Raw genomic sequence first — 18,002 nt, forward strand, 5'->3', positions numbered from 1 at the left:
CTAATACTGTGAACATGGGCAAGTTAGTTCATCAACTCAGTTTTCTCACCTGTGGAATGGGCTCTCACACGTAGCGTGAGAATGAAATCTGCTGATACGTGAGTCTGTCAACGTTTGCTGATGTTAACATTACCAGTAGACATAACTCTAGAGCAATAAACACCAAACTATACCCAGTGGTTCTCTCCCTGCAATGGGATATTATACACATTCCTTGCTGAATTTCTTTTAACAAGCACATGTCTAATATTGGGAAGGAAACGTGTAAGTCTTGTGAATGGTTTATAAAGTGAGGTTGGTAAGACCTGAGACACTGACTCCCCATGGCTCCCCGTCCCCCACAATGACACCCACCGTAGAAGGATCCAGGTCTGGGTTTCCCAAGGAAACAACCATCCAAGGAACCATTTGGCTGAGTCGCTAGACAGGCAGACAACAGCTGCAGAGGCTGAAGAGGCCCTGAGCTTAGCGTTGCCCTAAACTTGGCCTCAGTTCTGAGAACCAGCCGAAAGGGAAGGAGCAGATGGTTCTCAGAGGTTCTCACCCCAAATGCTGGCTCCATCCCTACAAGGAACAAGGCCACCTGCTTGGCCAGTGGGCTCACTACAGGGATGCGGCCGGGAGGGAACAGCCTGTTCCTTCTCAAACAACTACATCCTTCTCCCTTATCATTTCAAACAACCACATTGTTTAGTGACCCCCTAGGGACTCTGATACAGAGTAAATAAGACAGGTAACATCCCTGTCCTTGGGGGAGAGAGGCAACCAAAATATTAACTACAAAAACAAGACTCTTTCAGATGGCGCCAACTGCTCCCAATAAAAGGAACCAAAACAAACAGAATGATGTGACAGAGGGAGACAGCAGAGGAAGGGCTACTTCATTCAGGATGTCCTGGGGCGGCCTCACTGAGCAGGTGACATATGAGCTGAGACTTGAACTAGGAGAAGGAGCTCATCATGCAAGGATGGAGGGGTGGGGGACACAATGATGCAGGCCGGGGGCACAGTCAGGGCAAAGGTCCTGAGCCAGGAACAAGCTTAGGAAGGAAGAGAAAGGAGGCCAGCATGGCATGCAGTGAGGTGGTCACAGCCCCCGTGGGTGGGGACTGTGGTTTCTTGTGTCTACCCCAAGTGCGCTTAATCAAGGGCCCTGCAAACAGCAGGCACTCAATAAATTCTGCTGGATTCTTGGAAGTGCAGCTCTCCCAAAGCTCCCAGGAGATAGTGTCCTGTGTCTAGCAGGTGTTCAAACAACGGGAGAGCTGAGCTGCGAATTAGGCAGGGCAGAGGCACTGAGCACTATTTCCTCAAATGCCCATAGGCAACAGGAAATTCTGCTAGGCCTGGGGTCAGTAAACACCCTGGGGGCTCCGGTGAAGGAGCCAAATGGGCAGGGCTTGGAAAGCCTGGATTTGAGCCCTGGCTCCATTCCTGACCATTTGCACAGGTCACTTAACCTCTTTGAGCCTGGGGCTCCCCAGGGGCAGACATGCTATCCATTCTCCCCTCCTTCTACTTTTTCTTAGGAGCCACCAGTCTCAGTCTACATAGTCTAGGGAAGGACCCACACTGCTGCCTCTATGGGTGAGCACATGGCTCATGCCTCCCCAATCTGCATATTCCCTCCCCTGACCACTGTGATTGGCTCAGCAATAGGCACCTGACCTAATCAGAGACAATGAAACCCAGTTCTGAGACTTAGTGGAACTTCTGCAAAAACAAGTGTTGTCATATCCCACCAAGGTTTCTGAGGAGACAGAAAGTGAGCCTGCAGCTGCTAGTGGCTGACACATCACTACAAACAGAAGCTGCCTGTGAGTGATGCCACAAAGAAGAACACCAAGGCTAGAGATGGGGGAGATTCTCAATATCCTATTGGGTCCTGGATCCAGCCACACCTGTGGCCAGCCCTATTTCTCAGTTACATAAAGCCAAAACTTCCTTTTTTGGATTAAACCCATTTGAGTGGGTTTCTAACACATGCAAACAAAAATCCTGACTAACAGATCCCATTTGTAAATGGGATAAAAGCATTTTAATCTCAAATAACCTCCACGCTCTGGTTTTAAGAATAAATGAGTCTGCATACAGTGTACTTGGCCCATCATGCTCAATAAATGATGATCATTATTAGCTACTGTTAAAACCATAAAGGGAGGGGCACCTGGATGGCTCAGTCGGTTGAGCCTCTGACTTCAGCTCAGGTCATGATCTCACAGTTCGTGAGTTTAAGCCCCACGATGGGCTCTGCACTGACAGCTCAGAGCCTGCCTCGGATTTTGTGTCTCCCTCTGTCTCTCTCTGTCCCTCCCCTACTCATGCGCGCTCGCTCTCTCTCTCTCTCTCTCAAAAATAAATAAACATTAAAAAAAAATTTTTTTAAACAAAACAACAACACCACCAAAACCATGAAGGGAATCTGTGACTGGTACCACTGTTGCCCTGGTCTCCAGTCACTCTCTCCGGCTGCCTTGTGTGGGAAGGTGGCAGGTAGGGCTGTCACATACCTGCTTGGGGGGCTTGTGCCGATTATACTCCTCTCCCCAGAGCTTGGCCTCCATCTGTAGACGCACATCCTCGAAGTACACGTCCCTGTCCACAGACTCGATGTAGCGCTTTGCCACGTAGTTGGAGGCCCCCTTCCACTGCTGGGTGTGCAGGAAGTTGGAGAGCTTCTTCCTGGGAGGAAAGGCAGCAGAGGACCCACCTGGGCACCTGGGTTCACCAGGGACCCAGCTTGACTCACGGCACCCTTCAAAGAGCTGGGAAGGGGACCAAGGGACATTGTTAAAGGTCTCTTATCCCACATCTTTTGGGCTCCAAACACCAGAGCAGAGGTTAGTGGGGTATTCCATGTCCTCCCCGAGACCATCCCCATAGCCAGGCCCATCATGTGGTCCAAGGGAGAGCAGAGAGGCTTGGCCTATAAAAAGCAGAGGCCACTGTCTCAGTTTCTCAGCCAGAACTGTTGCATTGCCCCTGCTCTTAGGAGCCTGAGGGAATTCGGGCAGGGAGCCTGAGGGAATTCGGGCAGGGCCCCAAGAACCAGGCTGAGTCACTTACGTCCTGAAGCACTCCCTCATAGCTCCACGGCCAAAGGGCTGAAAGACACCACATAGAGGGTTATTAGTCCCCATGCCCCACCCAGAAGCAATCCTGAGTCAGGAAGAGATTTTCCCCTTGGACATCACCCACCAAATGAATGCCTGGACCTCATCTCAACCCTAAAATCCCTGGGCCCTCCCTCCTTCACCCCAGCACTAACGCCCGACTGAACTTTCAGCCTGGAGGCTTCGGGGGTTACAAGGCCACCCTCCTCCTACCCTCACTGAGGGGAATAACCTCCAGGGGGTGAAGACGTTATGCGGGAGACAATGCATGTTAAAGAATTTTTTGCAGCCCTGCTTTTCTGTTTTCTGTACCAGGAAAAGAGTGGAAACAACCTAAATGTCCATTAACAGTGTAATGGATAAACCCAACAGGTCTACCCTACTTGATGGAATACTACAGGCGACAAGAATGGATATATTCTATTGTTCTCTTCTACTATTCTATGAAACATAGAGCTGGCCAAAACATGTACGAACATCACAGATGAAATGCTGAGCAGAAGAAGCCACACTCAAAAGAATACACCCTGCGTGGCTCCATTTATAGGAAATACACAAATACTTGAAACGAATCCAGGGAGATAGGTTCGGGATTGGTGCTCACCGTTGGGGTAAAGGAGTAGTGACTGGGGTGCAGGTGGGCTTCAGGGGGCTGCTCGTTATGTGCTGTGTTCACTTTGTGAAACTCATCAAGCCATACCCTTTCCTGAGTGTGTAATACACTAAAAACAGTTTTGCAAAACCATCCTCCCCGACAATGGAGGAAGTGCTCTATTTTCTAGTCTATTCCTTTTTTTTACCCCCCCCCCCCCAAAGGATGATCGCAAGCCACTTTTTACAGCTTAGGTTTAGGTGGTGGCCTGTAATTTCTGAAAACTGACATATACATCTACAGTCAACTGATTTTCGACAAGAGTGCCAAGGATCGTCTTTTGATATATGATCAATATATAAAATGTCCAGAATAGGTTAATTCTACAGAGATGAGAGCAGATTAGTGGTTGCCCAGGGCTGGGGGAGCTGAAGAGATAGGGGGCTGGCTGCTGTTGGGTAAGCACAGGGTTTCTTTTAGAGATGGTGAAATGTTCTGGAATCGATCGTGGTGATGGCTGGATAACTCTGTGACTACATTATATAAACCACTGAACCATACACTTTAAAGTGGGTATGCAGCATAGTGTGTGAATTCTATCTCAGTAAAACTGTTATAAAAAATGAAATAAATACACAACAATATAAAGAATGCCCCAAAGTAAAAACAATTAAGTGAGTGTAAAGGGGAGGGAACAGGGACAGAAGTCCGCTCACGAAGAATCCCCACTCAGCCCTGTCGTCGCTGGGATGGGGACGGCTCACCTGAGATGCCATCTTGATCAGAACTTCATCTTGTAGCCACTCCCCAGTGACAGCATTGTACCTGCAGAGAGAGCCACCCCAGGGCACAGCGTCTGTCACATGATCCTATTACTGGTCTTGGGATCAAGACCACTTAACCCATAGGCCCAGCTGACCTCCTAGGTCAGGTCTGTGGACGCCCTCCCACCCTCCCAGGCCCCTACACACTGGCCTCCTTCCCTTTTCTCTCCAATGTGTTGCTGGGCACTTTTTGTGCTGTGGGTGGGCTCATTCCCCATCTGGCTCCCCTGCTGGACTGTAACTCCCCAAAGGCAGGTCCATGTCAATTTTCTTTACTGCAGGGCCTGGTACAGGTGGAGCCTTAATAAATGCATGTTGGATGAACTGACAGAAAAAATAAATATCCTTGTTTTAGCCCGTCTACACAACAAATGGCGTGTTCCAGGACAGGAAGTGCCCTTGATCTTGACAACACCTGTGTGAGGCTCAGCCAGGTAGCTGGGCCTGTGTCCCGGTATAGGCAGTGGGGTGTGTGTGTGTGTGTGTGTGTGTGTGTGTGTGTGTGTGTGTGTTGGGGTGGGGGAGCTGCAGGAGGACACCCACGGCAGAGACAGAGAAGATTCTCGAACATTTTCATCTCTCCTTTTTCAGGAATCCTCTTTCCCGCAGCAAACCTGCCCCTGGGCCTGGCTGGGCCTCAAATAGATTTGCCTGGTAGAGGACTCCTCAGCTCAATAAACCCCTAAATTCTAAAACCTCCCCTTAGGGCTGAGGTGTTCTTAGCTCTAGCAGAGGCCTCCCTGGCCCACCCTTCATCAGGACAGACTCGGAGAGAACAGGCTTCTCAGAGCCTGAAACCTCCATGGGGAAAGACAAGCCTGGCAGGTAACCTCTCCTGGAGCTGGGGGAAGGGATGCTGGCTAGAGCTGCAACTTACTTGCAACCCGTCCGCAGCAAGTACCGTGCCCAATAAATAACGATTATTACTACTACTGTGTAGAGACCAAGGTAAAGGAAACAGTCTACTCTCACTTCCAAATAAGACTGAAGACTGAGGGTGCCAGGGTGGCTCAGTCGGTTAAGCATCTGACTCTTGATTTCGGCTTTGGTCATGAGCTCACAGCTCATGAGTTTGAGCCCCGCATGAGGGGGCTGTGTTCAGTGAGGGGCAGGCTTGGGATTCTCTCTCCCTCTCTCTCTGCCCTTCCCTGGCTCATACTCTCTCTTTCTCTCTCTCAAAAATAGATAAGTAGACTTAAAAAAACAAAACAAAACAAAACACTGAAGGCTGAGAGGCACCCAGAAGTTGAGGGAGAGGGGAGATATGGGATGTCAGAAGGACCTCATTTGTCCTTCACAACCATTGACGGCATAAAGGTCAGAGTTGCTCAAAGTTCACTGAGCATTCACTATCTGTGGGGCGTTTAAACAGATCTCTTCAATTAAACTCTGCAGCACCTCTGTGAGATTGGCACAATTATCGTGCCCATTTTCCAGGCGGGGAAACCGAGGCTCAGAGAGGTGAGGAACTTGCCAGAGAGCCGGGATCAGACCCAGGTCAGTTTCAGCTGGAACCCTGCTCTTAACCGGCCTGAGTGAACAGGGAATCTGTCCCAATAAAGAGGTAGCCTGCACCAGTACTCTTGAAAAACCAGGAATAGAGGAGGAAGCCTTCCAGTTTAGAAACTGCCCAGAGACTCCAGCCATCAATGCCTGAGCTCCCTCTGCCGGCAGTCACTTCAATTAGGAAACAAACAGTGTGGCCTGGTCCCTGGTCCCCAAGGAGCTCTGGGACACACAGAGCCGGCCCAGCATGTGCGGCCTGTGTTCCCAGGGGTTTCCCTGGGTCGCCTGGTGTCTTCAGCCTGGAGGCTATGTGTCACCAACCAGTCACCACTGGCCTTATAGGCAGGGAGAAACAGAGTCCATACCCTGCGCTACTAGGGTCCCCACAATGCTGACCTTGGCTGCCAGCACAGCCCCCAGTGCCTGATAGGAAGTGGGCCTCCAGGGGTGGGGAGGAAGGGCATGCCAGGCTCAGAGCCATCTCCTCACAGGGTGGGAGCAGGGACACGGTGCAGAAAGCCATAAAGGACTACGTTGTTTCTGCCTGTCTGTGTGGTATGTGATCTAGACATATCAGAATCAGAGCAAAGCTCCCTGGCACAAGACTGGTTCAGAGAAGGCCATATAACCAAAGCCAGGCCAATGGCATTCCATTATGGAACTTTTGTTTAAAAAAATTCACGAAAGAAAAGATGCTCTTCTGTTGGGTAAAATGAAATGTGAGGCTCTCAGGGAATATCTGTTCCACTGATATAAGAAAGGCTATCTGAGGTCAAAGTGCAACGCATCCTTGGAGCATCTGGAACCAGCCATGCCCGAAGTCCACATGCATGAGCCAAACATCCCCTTCCATGCTTAATGCTGTGAATTCGGTTTCTGTCACCTACATTTGAAACAGTGTTCTGACTAACTGAAAGACACTGAACTGAGAGTCAGAAAGTTAGCTTATTAACTACCTAGGTGACCCTGGGCAAACCTCTATTTCCCCTGGGAAAATTATGGGAAGTCAGGGTGTTGGCTTAGAGGATTCAGACTGGAGGGGTCCACAGGGGTCACGGGATGGGGTGGGGTGGGGAGGCGGGCTCCAGGGCAGGTCCAGGGCCCTCTAATATTATGAACAAAATTAGACATATGTGTGCAACTTTCTGAGATGGCTGTCATCAGATTCTCAGTGTAGTCCCAAATGCTTGACATGATTCATATTCCAGGCTTTTTTATAAGTAAATACATATAGAGGACTTCAACCAGTGCCTGCCACATGGATTCGATACATAAGGGCTACTGTTGTCATAGTTATCTGGTGGTAGTCTGTGGTTTTTGCTCTTTTCTTTCTTCTTGATACCCCCAGAAATAACTCTTCTCTCCCCCTGACTTTTTGAATAGGAAATCTATATGCTCATAGCTCTATTTTGTTAATCTTCCTGGGACCAAGTCATCAAAAAGCTGGCATGCTATTTCCATGCATTCTCCTTCCCTTTGGTGGCAACTGTAGGGACCACGTGGTGGGGCAGTGGAACCACAAGACGGGAGTCGCCTGGATCCCTGAGCAGCCCCAGGGTCCCGGAGCTCTCACCCAGCTTTACTCAAGTGAGAAGTACACCTTTGCTGCATTGAGCCCCGGACATATTTGTTACAGCAGCATGTTCAGCCTTGCCTGACGAATACATACATTACAGGACCACACTGAAGAGGAGATGAGATAATGCACAGCACCATAAGCACGCATAAATGCTCAAATATTGGCAGATGCTATCATTATGTCCTTCTCCTTGACCTCCAAGGGTATGTAGGCCTCAGTGATTATGAGCAGAAGCAGGACCCATACCCCCAAGGACTCCTTGAGGCCTGGGGCCACAGAACACACCCAGACGAGCTGCCAACCTGTGACGTGTGGCACATTCTGTGGCAATATCCTCCAGGTGGAACTCGGCCCAGGGGTCAGGCATGTGCTTGGCCTTCTCAATTGCATGCTTCCAAGCTTCCTGCAAAAGGCAAAGGGAAGTGTTAGACCAGGGCCTTCTGGGGCAGGGCTGTCTAGCCACCTCCCACCCTATGATTTCCTAGGTGTCTCCCACCTCTGGGGAGGTGGACAGCATCAGTGACAGAGAAGTACTCCCAGCTATCATCCTTTGGGAACCAAGTTCCCAAAAGACCCTATTTTTTCTCAAGCGGGCATGGCCTTCCTGTGGGCAGAAGTGACATCTTTTTTTTTTTTTTTAATTAAGTTTATTTATTTTGAGAGAGAAAGAGAGAGAGAGAGAGAGAGAGAGAGAGAGAGAATCCTAAGCAGGCACAGAGTCCAACACAGGGCTCAATCTCATGAACCATGAGATCATGACCTGAGCTGAAATCAAGAGTCGGATACTTAACCAACCGAGCCACCCAGGCACATGAGAAGTAACATATCTTAACCATGAAACCAAAGAAGAAACACAATACACAGAGGAAAACACACACTGCTTCACCTGCAACCAAAAAGTTGAAAATAAAAATAAGACACCAATCCCCTTCTCCCCCCTTGTTCGGACTGGCAAGCATTTTAATGGCTGCTAATAATTAGTGCGGGCCAGTATGTAGAGGAAACAGGTGCCCTCACAAACGGTTAATGGTCTAAACGTCTTCTTAAGGCAACCTGGCAATGTACTGAGATGAAAAAATATGAATTCCTTTATTCTGACCCAGAAATTTTACATCGAGAAATGTGTCCTAGAGAAATACAAACACAAACCTGCAAACGTATATATACAAAGCGTCGCTGTGTGCAAAACCAAATCCAACCCAAATGTCTATCCGTGGGGACTGGTTAAATGTATTTTGGTTTTATCCACTTAAAATGCTCAACAGCCCTTCCAAGTGACTGCACTTACCTACTGGTGGGAATCGTGGACCCTATCAGGGCCAACGTCACCTTTTTATAAATACTGTATAAATCATAAATATGCCCCATTTTACCACCCTAAATGAAAATCATAGACAACATAACCTTCCCAAACTCAGAATATCTCCAACCATGCCAAAGATATGTTGCCTTTATGTAAACACTGTGCTAAGTTCTGGGCTCAGAACAGATTCCCATGAGACATTCCAAGGTCCTGGGGATGCAGGAAAATTCATTGCACAGAACTGTTCTGCCCATTTCAAACTTTTACCATCCATGCCCTCCACCTTTTCAATGCCTTAGTGCCCCTGAATCATTGTGGGGACCAAAAATGTCCCCCCAAACTTTTAAAACCTGTCGAGAAACAGGGCTTTTGGGTACTCACTGGGAAGGATGATATTATGGAGATAAGGCTGATTCTCAACAGTATCATGACACAACCCTGTTTTTTGTTTTATTTTATTTTTTATTTTTTATTTATTTTTATTTTTTATTTTTTTATTTTTTAAATATATGAAATTTACTGTCAAATTGGTTTCCATACAACACCCAGTGCTCGTTTTATTTTTTTAATTAAAAAAAATTTACTTATTTTTTGAGAGAGAGAGAGAGAGAGAAAGAGTGCAAGTGGGGGAGGGGAGAGAGAGAGGGTCACACAGAATCCAAAGCAGGTTCCAGGCTCTGAGCTGTCAGCACAGAGCCTGACATGGGGTTCAAACCCACGAACTGTGAGATCATGACCTGTGCCAAAGTCAGACGCTTAACCAACTGAGCCACCCAGGCACCCCTCGTTTTTTGTTTTAAAAACCTCATTTTATGGGCACCTGGCTGGCTCAGTCAGTACAGCGTGCGAGTCTTGATCTCAGGGGTTGTGGGTTTGAGCCCCACACTGGGTGTAGAGATTACTTTAAAAAATAATAGTAAAAAGCTCATTTTATTGCTTTTATAATCCCAAGGTGGAATCCTTTCCTGTCTCTTCCAAACACTCCTCCACCCACACTGGGTAGCAATCCCTTCTCCCTCTTTCTCTGAAGAAACTGAAGCTCTGTCCTGCAGCCTCATTACGAATCGGTGAGACCAAAACTCCTTCCCAGGCCAGAGGCCTGAGCCACAGGGAGGGTGCTGGATGGTGGCCTGAACACTGGGTGTGTAACAGCAACTCTAGGTTTCCTCACCTATCGTCAGTACCCCTCAGCCAGTGGGACCAGCTCAGCATCCCATGGACTCAGGCCCAAACAGGACAACACCCCAAGCATGGCCCCGGCCTGAGCCTCATGGCTGGGATCCTGCTCTGAGGAGAAAGGCGCACACACACACACACACACACACACACACACACACACACACGGGCCGAACAGGCCAGGGCTCCCTCTCTGCAAAGTCCAAAAATCAAGGCCAGAATTTCTTTCTTCCAATTTGGAAGCTAACTCATGCTTAACAAAAATGCTTAGAAAACAGAGAAGACAAAATTCAAATCTACCACATGTCGCCCACCCAGAGCAACGATCGTCAATGCTTCAGATGTGTTCTTTTCCAGATCCTTCCCATGCATGTTTTGTAAGACTGGAATCACACTGTAAATACAATTTACAGCCTTTCAGGAGAGTGGGCCAATGAGACATGGTACTTTATCTAGTGATCTGGATTATCTTCTGGATTCCAAATGTCTGATCTGCTTACTGTAAAAAACCGCAGGGACTACAGAATGTGAAGTAGAAAGTGGAAGTTCTTTCTGACCTGTTGCTCTGAAAACCACAGTTGACAGCTGATGTAGACAGTCTGCAAGTTTGTTCTGACGCATTTGTTAACACATGAATTTAGCATCGGGTCAGGGCCTCCTGTTCCGTTCTGCACCTTACTTTTCTCCACTTACCACAGGGCCTTGGACGTCTTTCCATGCCATTTGTACAGGCAGGCTCGGTTGACCCCATTTCCCTTCTATAGTTCTAAGACATATAATGTATAAATGTACCTTAAGATATCTCTCCAACCTCAGTGGATGGATATTCGTAATATTTGTATTCTCTCCAATAATTCCAGGACAGACAGTCCTGAAGTGAACACCCTCGCATCTAAATCTTTATGCGATTGTGCAAGATCTCGGTAGGACATATTTCTTGCAAGTGTAATTGCTGGACCACATTTAAAACGTACAAGTTTGGAGTTCTCCTCCAAAAAGTTCCTCCAAAATCATACTCCAAGAGGCTGAGGACACATCACTTACATTTAAAAATTTTTTTTCATGTTTATTTTTTTCTGAGGCAGATAGTAAAAGACAGAGTGTGAGCAGGGGAGGGGCAGAGAGAGACACACACACACACACATAGACTCCGAAGCAGGCTCCAGGCTCTGAGCTGTCAGCACAGAGCCTGATGCAGGGCTGGAACTGATGAACCGCAAGATCATGACCTGAGCCAAAGTCCGACGCCCAACCAACTAAGCCACCCAGGCGCTCCCTGCACGTCACTTACATTTTTAAACACAAACGTGACATCATGAATTTACAAGTTAGCTGTAACAGCTGCCTAAGTAATCCATTGTATGGGTTTGTCATTATTGACTTAACCATTCACCTGTGGATCTCTGCTGTCAGACTTTGAGCTTGTTACTATTCTTCCCTGTTATAAATAACCCAGCAGCAGACATGTTTGTAATTAAAACAGTTCCTGAATCTCTGTACTTAACAAAAAAGTGCCACTGTCCCTCTCATATTCCAGCTGCTGTGAATGGAAGAGATAGACTCTGACCCCTGCCTGTCAAGGAAGCTATAGTGTTCTGAGCCTGTCTGGACAAGTGCCCCATTCCCTACCTGTGACACATGCCTCTCCAACTGCGCCTCTCTTAACTGGTGACTCAAATGCTCCCCCAATTCCCCATTCAATGAGGAGTATCAACAGAAGCTATCTCCTGGGGGCACCTTGGTGGCTCAGTCGGTTTAAGCGTCCCACTTTGGCACTTTGGCTCAGGTCAATGATCTTGTGGTTTGTGAGTTCGAGCCCCACATTGGGCTCTGCACTGATGGCTCGGAGCTGCTTTACATCCTCTGTCTCCCTCTCTCTCTGCCCCTCCCCCCGCTCTCAAAAATAAATAAGAATTAAAAAAAATTCCCTCCTGGTTAGAGGCTATGGCTCCAACTGAAAAAACAGTCTAGAAAAAAAGTATTTCAGAATTTGAGGACACGTTATTTCACAGGATCAAACGACCTTTTTTTCCAAACCCAGAAAAGAATCACGCCACACCTTGTTGGCAACAGATGGGTTTAGTGCAACTAACTTTTTTTTAAAAGCACAATATAAAAGGTCTTGTACTAAGATCTGTTCCCTGGACTCTGGTTCCTACCCATGGCTGACTAACTGGGGAACCTCCATTTCCTTGTTTACAAAAGACAATGAAGAATGTTTTGACTCCTAGTGGCCAACTTTTTTCCTGGGGTAGACACATTCTCTTCAGAAATAGCAAGTGGCAGGGTGCCTGGGTGGCTCAGTCAGCTGGGCAACCAACTTCACTCAGATCGTGATCTCACAGATCGTGAGTTCGAGCCCCGCATCGGGCTGTGTGCTGACAGCTCAGAGCCTGGAGCCTGCTTCAGATTCTGCGTCTCCCTCTCTCTCTGCCCCTCCCCCACTCACTTTCTATCTCTCTCCTTCAAGAGTAAATAAACATTAAAAAACATTTTTTTTTAATTAAAAAAAAAAAAGAAATAGCAAGTGGCTCACTGGGGCACCTGGGTGGCTCAGTTGGTTAAGCCTCCGACTCTTGGTTTCGGCTCAGGTCATGATCTCATGGTTCATGCGTTCAAGCCCCACATCAGGCTCTCTTCTGTTAGCACAGAGCCCGCTTCAGATCCTCTGTTCCCCTCTCCTGCTGCCCCTCCCCCACGCGTGCACAGGCACACTCTCTCTTTCAAAAAAATAAATCTTAAAAAAAAGAAAAGAAATAGGGGCTCACTGAGGTTGTAATGCTCATTACAGTTCAACAGCCCTGTAATGAGCTGCAAATCACCGGTGTACTATTTTATCCATCAGGCTAAGAAAAACAGGTGTTTATGGATGCCTGAGGAATGGGTACTCTCAGGCACCGAGGGGGTGGAAGCAGGTACTGCCACCTTTGAGAGGCATCTGCCAGTACCTTCACTGACTTGTGACCCAGCCATGCGGATCACCTACTCTGGTGTGCACAGGTGAGTAACCTAAAGATGGGTCTGTGCTTATAATGCTATATAACGCTCAGGCATTGCCGACAACCTGCCTGTCCACAGGGGGATGATTCCATACACCTGGCAGACTAGTATGCAGCCATTAGGAAGATCAAGGTATTGGGATTGGCTGGCTCAGTGGGAAAAGCATGCAACTCTTGATCTCAGGGGTCGTGGGTTCAAGCTCCATGTTGGGTATAGGAATTACTAAAAAAAATAAATAAACTTAAAAAAAAACAGATTAAGATATTGAATGGACAAACTCTACGACTTATTGTTTAGAAGGTAAAAAGCAAGTTGCTGAATAATGCAAGCAGTATGACACCATTTACTGGTGGAGGAAACCCACAAATCAGCACTATGGATTTTTTTTTTTAAGTTTATTTACTTATTTTGAGAGAGAGAGTGTGCGTGCAGAGGTGCAGAGAGATGGGGAGAGAGAGAATGTCAAGCAGGCTCAGCACTGTCAGCATAGGGCTCCATCCCATGAACCGTGAGATCATGATCTGAGCCAAAATCAAGAGTAAGACGCTTAACCAACTGAGCCAACAAGGCTCCCCAGCATTATGGATTTCTAAGGATGTGTGTGTCTGTACATATACACATAAGTGTATCTTTACATATAAGTGCATAAAAGAGGTCTGAAAAGTGTTTTCTACCAAAATGATAAAAAACGGTTATCTCTGGGGGATAGGTTTACCTATGTTGTTTGCATTTTTTTACTACGAGAATATTAACATATTGAATACCCTTCAGGTATTGCACTTATAAGTCAAAGTTAACAAAGATCACTGGGTTAGGTGATTCTTAAGGCCCTGCCAACTCTAGCATTCTCTAGTTCTAAAGATCCGAAAAAAATAAAATTAAAATAAAATAAAATAAAATAAAATAAAATAAAATAAAATAAAAGATCCGAATTCAGTTGTTGGTGCAGGATCTTACACAGAATGGGCAGGCCAAGGGGATTTCCTAAAAAGGAAAATATAACCCTGCCTAGAGATCAGGAAAAACTTTGGTTCCTCAAAGACTGAGAGTACAAAATAAAGATAAATATAATCATAATAAAAGTAACAAACAACAACAACAAATTTCCTGGAATATGCCAGGAGTGGGGCTGGGGTATGTGTTTGCAATTTCTTTGGCACATAGGATGTTATTACTGTTGGTCCTGTTTTTATATTGCTATTCTTATTATTACCCAACACAGCAATCAAGGCCTCTGGATCTTACACGAGGAAGCATCTTGAAGCTGCCTAAATCCTCCCTGAAACATCAACTGTTTTTCCCCAAGTGGACATTATAAAATGTCTTTTCCCATGTCCCTTTCTGTAGACTCCAAGAACTGTCTGTAGCTCTGTGTCAGCCTGACTCGCCCCTCCTGGTTGACAGTAAAGGGTTAAGCTACACCCAAGGACATATAAAAGAAGCAGGAAGAATTGGGGAAGTTTTCTTGCTTACTAGGGAAGAGGCCACTTCGCTAGGGAAGTGTTATGTGCCTGTCCCACTCTGAACCACATGCATTTAGAGGTTTCATGCAATTTCCGTGGATCTCAGCACTGGCTATGGCAGCAAAAAACTGGAAACCGTCTAAGTATCCCACAGGAGGAAATGTTTAAAGGAACTGGGGCACATCCAGGCTGCCATGGAGCCGTTAAGAAAAAAAGATGAACTAGATCCACATTTACTAATATGGAAAGATATGCACCATCTCTTGTTTGCCAAGAAAAACTGGTTTCTGAAGACATAGATACATAATGCAATAAAAGTCCCTATTTATTTAGTCAAGTCTATATTTATAGTGAAATGCAGAAAAGACTAAAATACACACTAAGACCTTAACAGCAATTATATCTACACTTTCGCTGTTTTCTGCAAGGAACATGGATTACTTCCATAAGGAATCACACAAGTAACTGCCAAAGAAACATAGCTAAAAGTCCTAAACAAATCTCTCTGTCAAAAGGAATAGTTGCAGCTGTTCTCCCCCGACCAGTCGGATTCAGAGCCAGGGTTAGAGAAGAAAGGATGGGAAGGATGGAAATAATAATCAGCAATGCAGTAACATCCCCGAGGGTGGCATAATGCCCTTGCCCCCTGGAAGCTACCTTCCCAGACAGAATCCCAGCCTGCACCTCATGGCAGTCTTGTAAAGGGCAGCCAGGCAGGTAGGACAGTTCCTTGGTCTACTGGAGAAAAGCCCAAGGCTCCAAGAGCAAGGAGGTAACTTGCCTATAGACCTGCAGTAGCCAGGAACCGGCAGACCCCAAACTCAGACCAAGCCCGTCAAACCCCAAGTTCCTTGCTCTTTTGTAAAAAGGAGAGCCAAACATAGAGTACGACCATGTGACCCAGCAATTCACTCCCAGGAGAAATGAACATGCATCCACACAGCAATTCATGTAGCATTATTTGCAAAAGCCAAAAGGGAGAAACCACCCCAAGGCACGTCAACAGATGAACAAATAAAATGTGGTATGTCCATGCACTGGGTAGTATTCGGCAATAAAAAAATGAGCACTGACACATGCTTCTACATGCATGAATCTTGAAAACACTGCAATGAGAAGCCAGACACAAGAGACCCCATGTCACAGAATCCTATTTATATGAAAGGTCCAGAAAAGGCAAATCCATAGAGACTGAAAGCAGATTAGTGGTTGCAGGGGTTGGGTGGGATGGGGATGCTTGCGGGTTATGGCTGAGAGATAGATGCGGGGTTTCTTTTCAGGACTAATGAAAACAGGCTAAAATTGATTGTGGTGATGTGGACGCAAAATTGAATAACTATACTTAAAGCTGCTGAATTAGACATTTTCAATGGTTAAACTGTATGTTATATAAACTATATTTCAATGAAGCTGCTAAAAACATAAAGTAAAATTGAAGAAGGGAGCCCCTGTACCCCAGCACATTTCCATAAAGGATTTGAGCATTTTATATGTGTATATATATATATGTATATGTATATATATATATACACATATATATGTATATATATATATTTAATGTTTATTTATTTTCAGAGAGAGAGAGAGCACACAAGCAGGGAGGGGGCAGAGAGAGAGAGAGAGAGAGAGAGAGAGAATCCCAAGCAGGCTCTACACTACCAGTGCAGAGCCCAATGCGGGGCTCGAACCCATCAACCATGAGATCATGACCTGAGCTGAAACCAAGAGTCAGACACTTAGCTGACTGAGTCACCCAGGCGCCCTGGATTTGAGCATTTTAGCCCATGCACAGACTTCAGAAAGAGGAGTCCCTGTGGTCAGGCTTGAATCTCCTCAGCCTCATCCTGTTTTTCAGACAGCAGGTCACTGGGTGGCCTCCTGCCCACTGCCATTGTCACCCTCTTTTTCCTTCATCTGCCTAGCAGGCCCTCATCTTGCTAGAAGTCCAAAGCTTTGTGGACACCGGATGCCTAACCTTCCCTGTCTGATTCTGCATTCTCAAAGCAGTGGGCAGAGCCCCAAAATGTTCATCACCTCTGGGTGTGCACAGAGCTTCCTGTGGTCACTAGTCAGGGACAGAAGCCCAAAGCTGCCAGGGTGGGGCTTCCTGGGGCTCAGATGGACAGGGATGCCTCTCTTCCCAGTGAGTCATCAAAGGCTGGCATGTCCATCTCATTCTGGGGTAATCGCTGCCTCTGACCAAGCTGTTAGAGCCACCCTTGGTGGGCTGAAAAGATGTGTAATCACCAAAGTCCACCAACAAGGGCGTGGGAAGCAGATGTGCCCATACAGTGTGGGGACAGACATTGGTGCAGACTCTTTGAAGGACAGCTGCCAATGTCCAGCTGTGTTCTTAAACATCCACCTCTGGGGATTTATCTGGCAGGTGCACCCTGCTTGGGCACAAGGACATATGCACAAAGATGTTTAAGGAAGAGATGTTTGTAGTAGCAGAAGACTGGAAACGACCTTCCAGTCCATCCATGAGGGACTGACTCAGTATATTATGGGGCTTCCAGACATGATATTCAGCCATTACAAAACAACAAAATAAGCTGCACCATGCTGCCATCACGACAAGCATCAAGTGATTAAGATCTCAGAGCCTCAGGGGCGCCTAGGTGCCTCAGTCGGCTGAATGTCCGACTTAGGCTCAAGTCATGATCTCGCAGTTCGTGAATTCGAGTCCCACGTTGGGCTCTGTGCAGACAGCTCAGAGCCTGGAGCCTGCTTCAGATTCTGTGTTTCCCTCTCTCTCTACCCCTCCCCTGCTCATGCTCTGTCTCTCCCTCTCTCTCAAAAATAAATAAATATAAAAAAAAATTTTTTTAATAAAAAAAAAGATCTCAGAGCCTCAAGTTTACTGTCTGCAAAACGCCCATCCTTACAGAACTGCCGTGTAGATTAAATGAATAAAGAGTGCAGGGCAGTGCCTGCCCAGCCCAGAGTGGCTGTTATACAAGTACTAGCTGATGCCAGCTCATACGTGCCAATGTGGGAAGACAGCCACAGGAGCGCAAAACAGGTCTGCAGGCAGCTAACAATTCCATAAAAAACGGTGGGGAGGGCCATATACATATAGATGTGTATATAGGCAAGGAACATTTCTGGAAGGACATCCCTAAGGGAAGCAGGTCTGAGGTGGGAGGCTGACTTTTCACTATTCCACTGATACAGTGTGAATTCTCTTTACCTTGTATACATATTATTTACATATTATAAAATGTATGCATTTTATAGTAATTATTTTTTTAGTTTACTTATTTATTCCGAGACAGAGAGCACGAGTGGGGGAAGGGCTGAAAGAGAGGAAGAGAGAGAAAGAATCCCAAATCGATGTGTGGCTCAAAATCACAAACTATGAGATCATGACCTGAGCCGAAGTCTGACGCTCAACCTACTGAGCCACCCAGCACTGCTGAAATATATGCATTTTAAAGTTTGCT

The 18,002-nt window shown here is 46.6% G+C and overlaps 1 protein-coding gene across 1 annotated transcript in view; it reads right to left on the minus strand.

Moving 5' to 3' along the window:
• EEF2K (eukaryotic elongation factor 2 kinase) overlaps nucleotides 1-18,002 on the minus strand; it is a 47,810-nt gene that overhangs the window by 23,868 nt on the left and 5,940 nt on the right. The window contains exons 2-5 of the mRNA XM_042921791.1: nucleotides 7,917-8,017; nucleotides 4,470-4,530; nucleotides 3,067-3,104; nucleotides 2,511-2,682 (exon numbers count right to left, since the gene is read on the minus strand). Of these exons, the coding sequence (XP_042777725.1) occupies nucleotides 2,511-2,682; nucleotides 3,067-3,104; nucleotides 4,470-4,530; nucleotides 7,917-8,017 (372 nt within the window). The remainder of the gene's footprint in view (nucleotides 1-2,510; nucleotides 2,683-3,066; nucleotides 3,105-4,469; nucleotides 4,531-7,916; nucleotides 8,018-18,002) is intronic.

Source organism: Panthera leo, chromosome E3 (assembly GCF_018350215.1).
Source record: "Panthera leo isolate Ple1 chromosome E3, P.leo_Ple1_pat1.1, whole genome shotgun sequence".
Classification (NCBI taxonomy): domain Eukaryota; kingdom Metazoa; phylum Chordata; class Mammalia; order Carnivora; family Felidae; genus Panthera; species Panthera leo.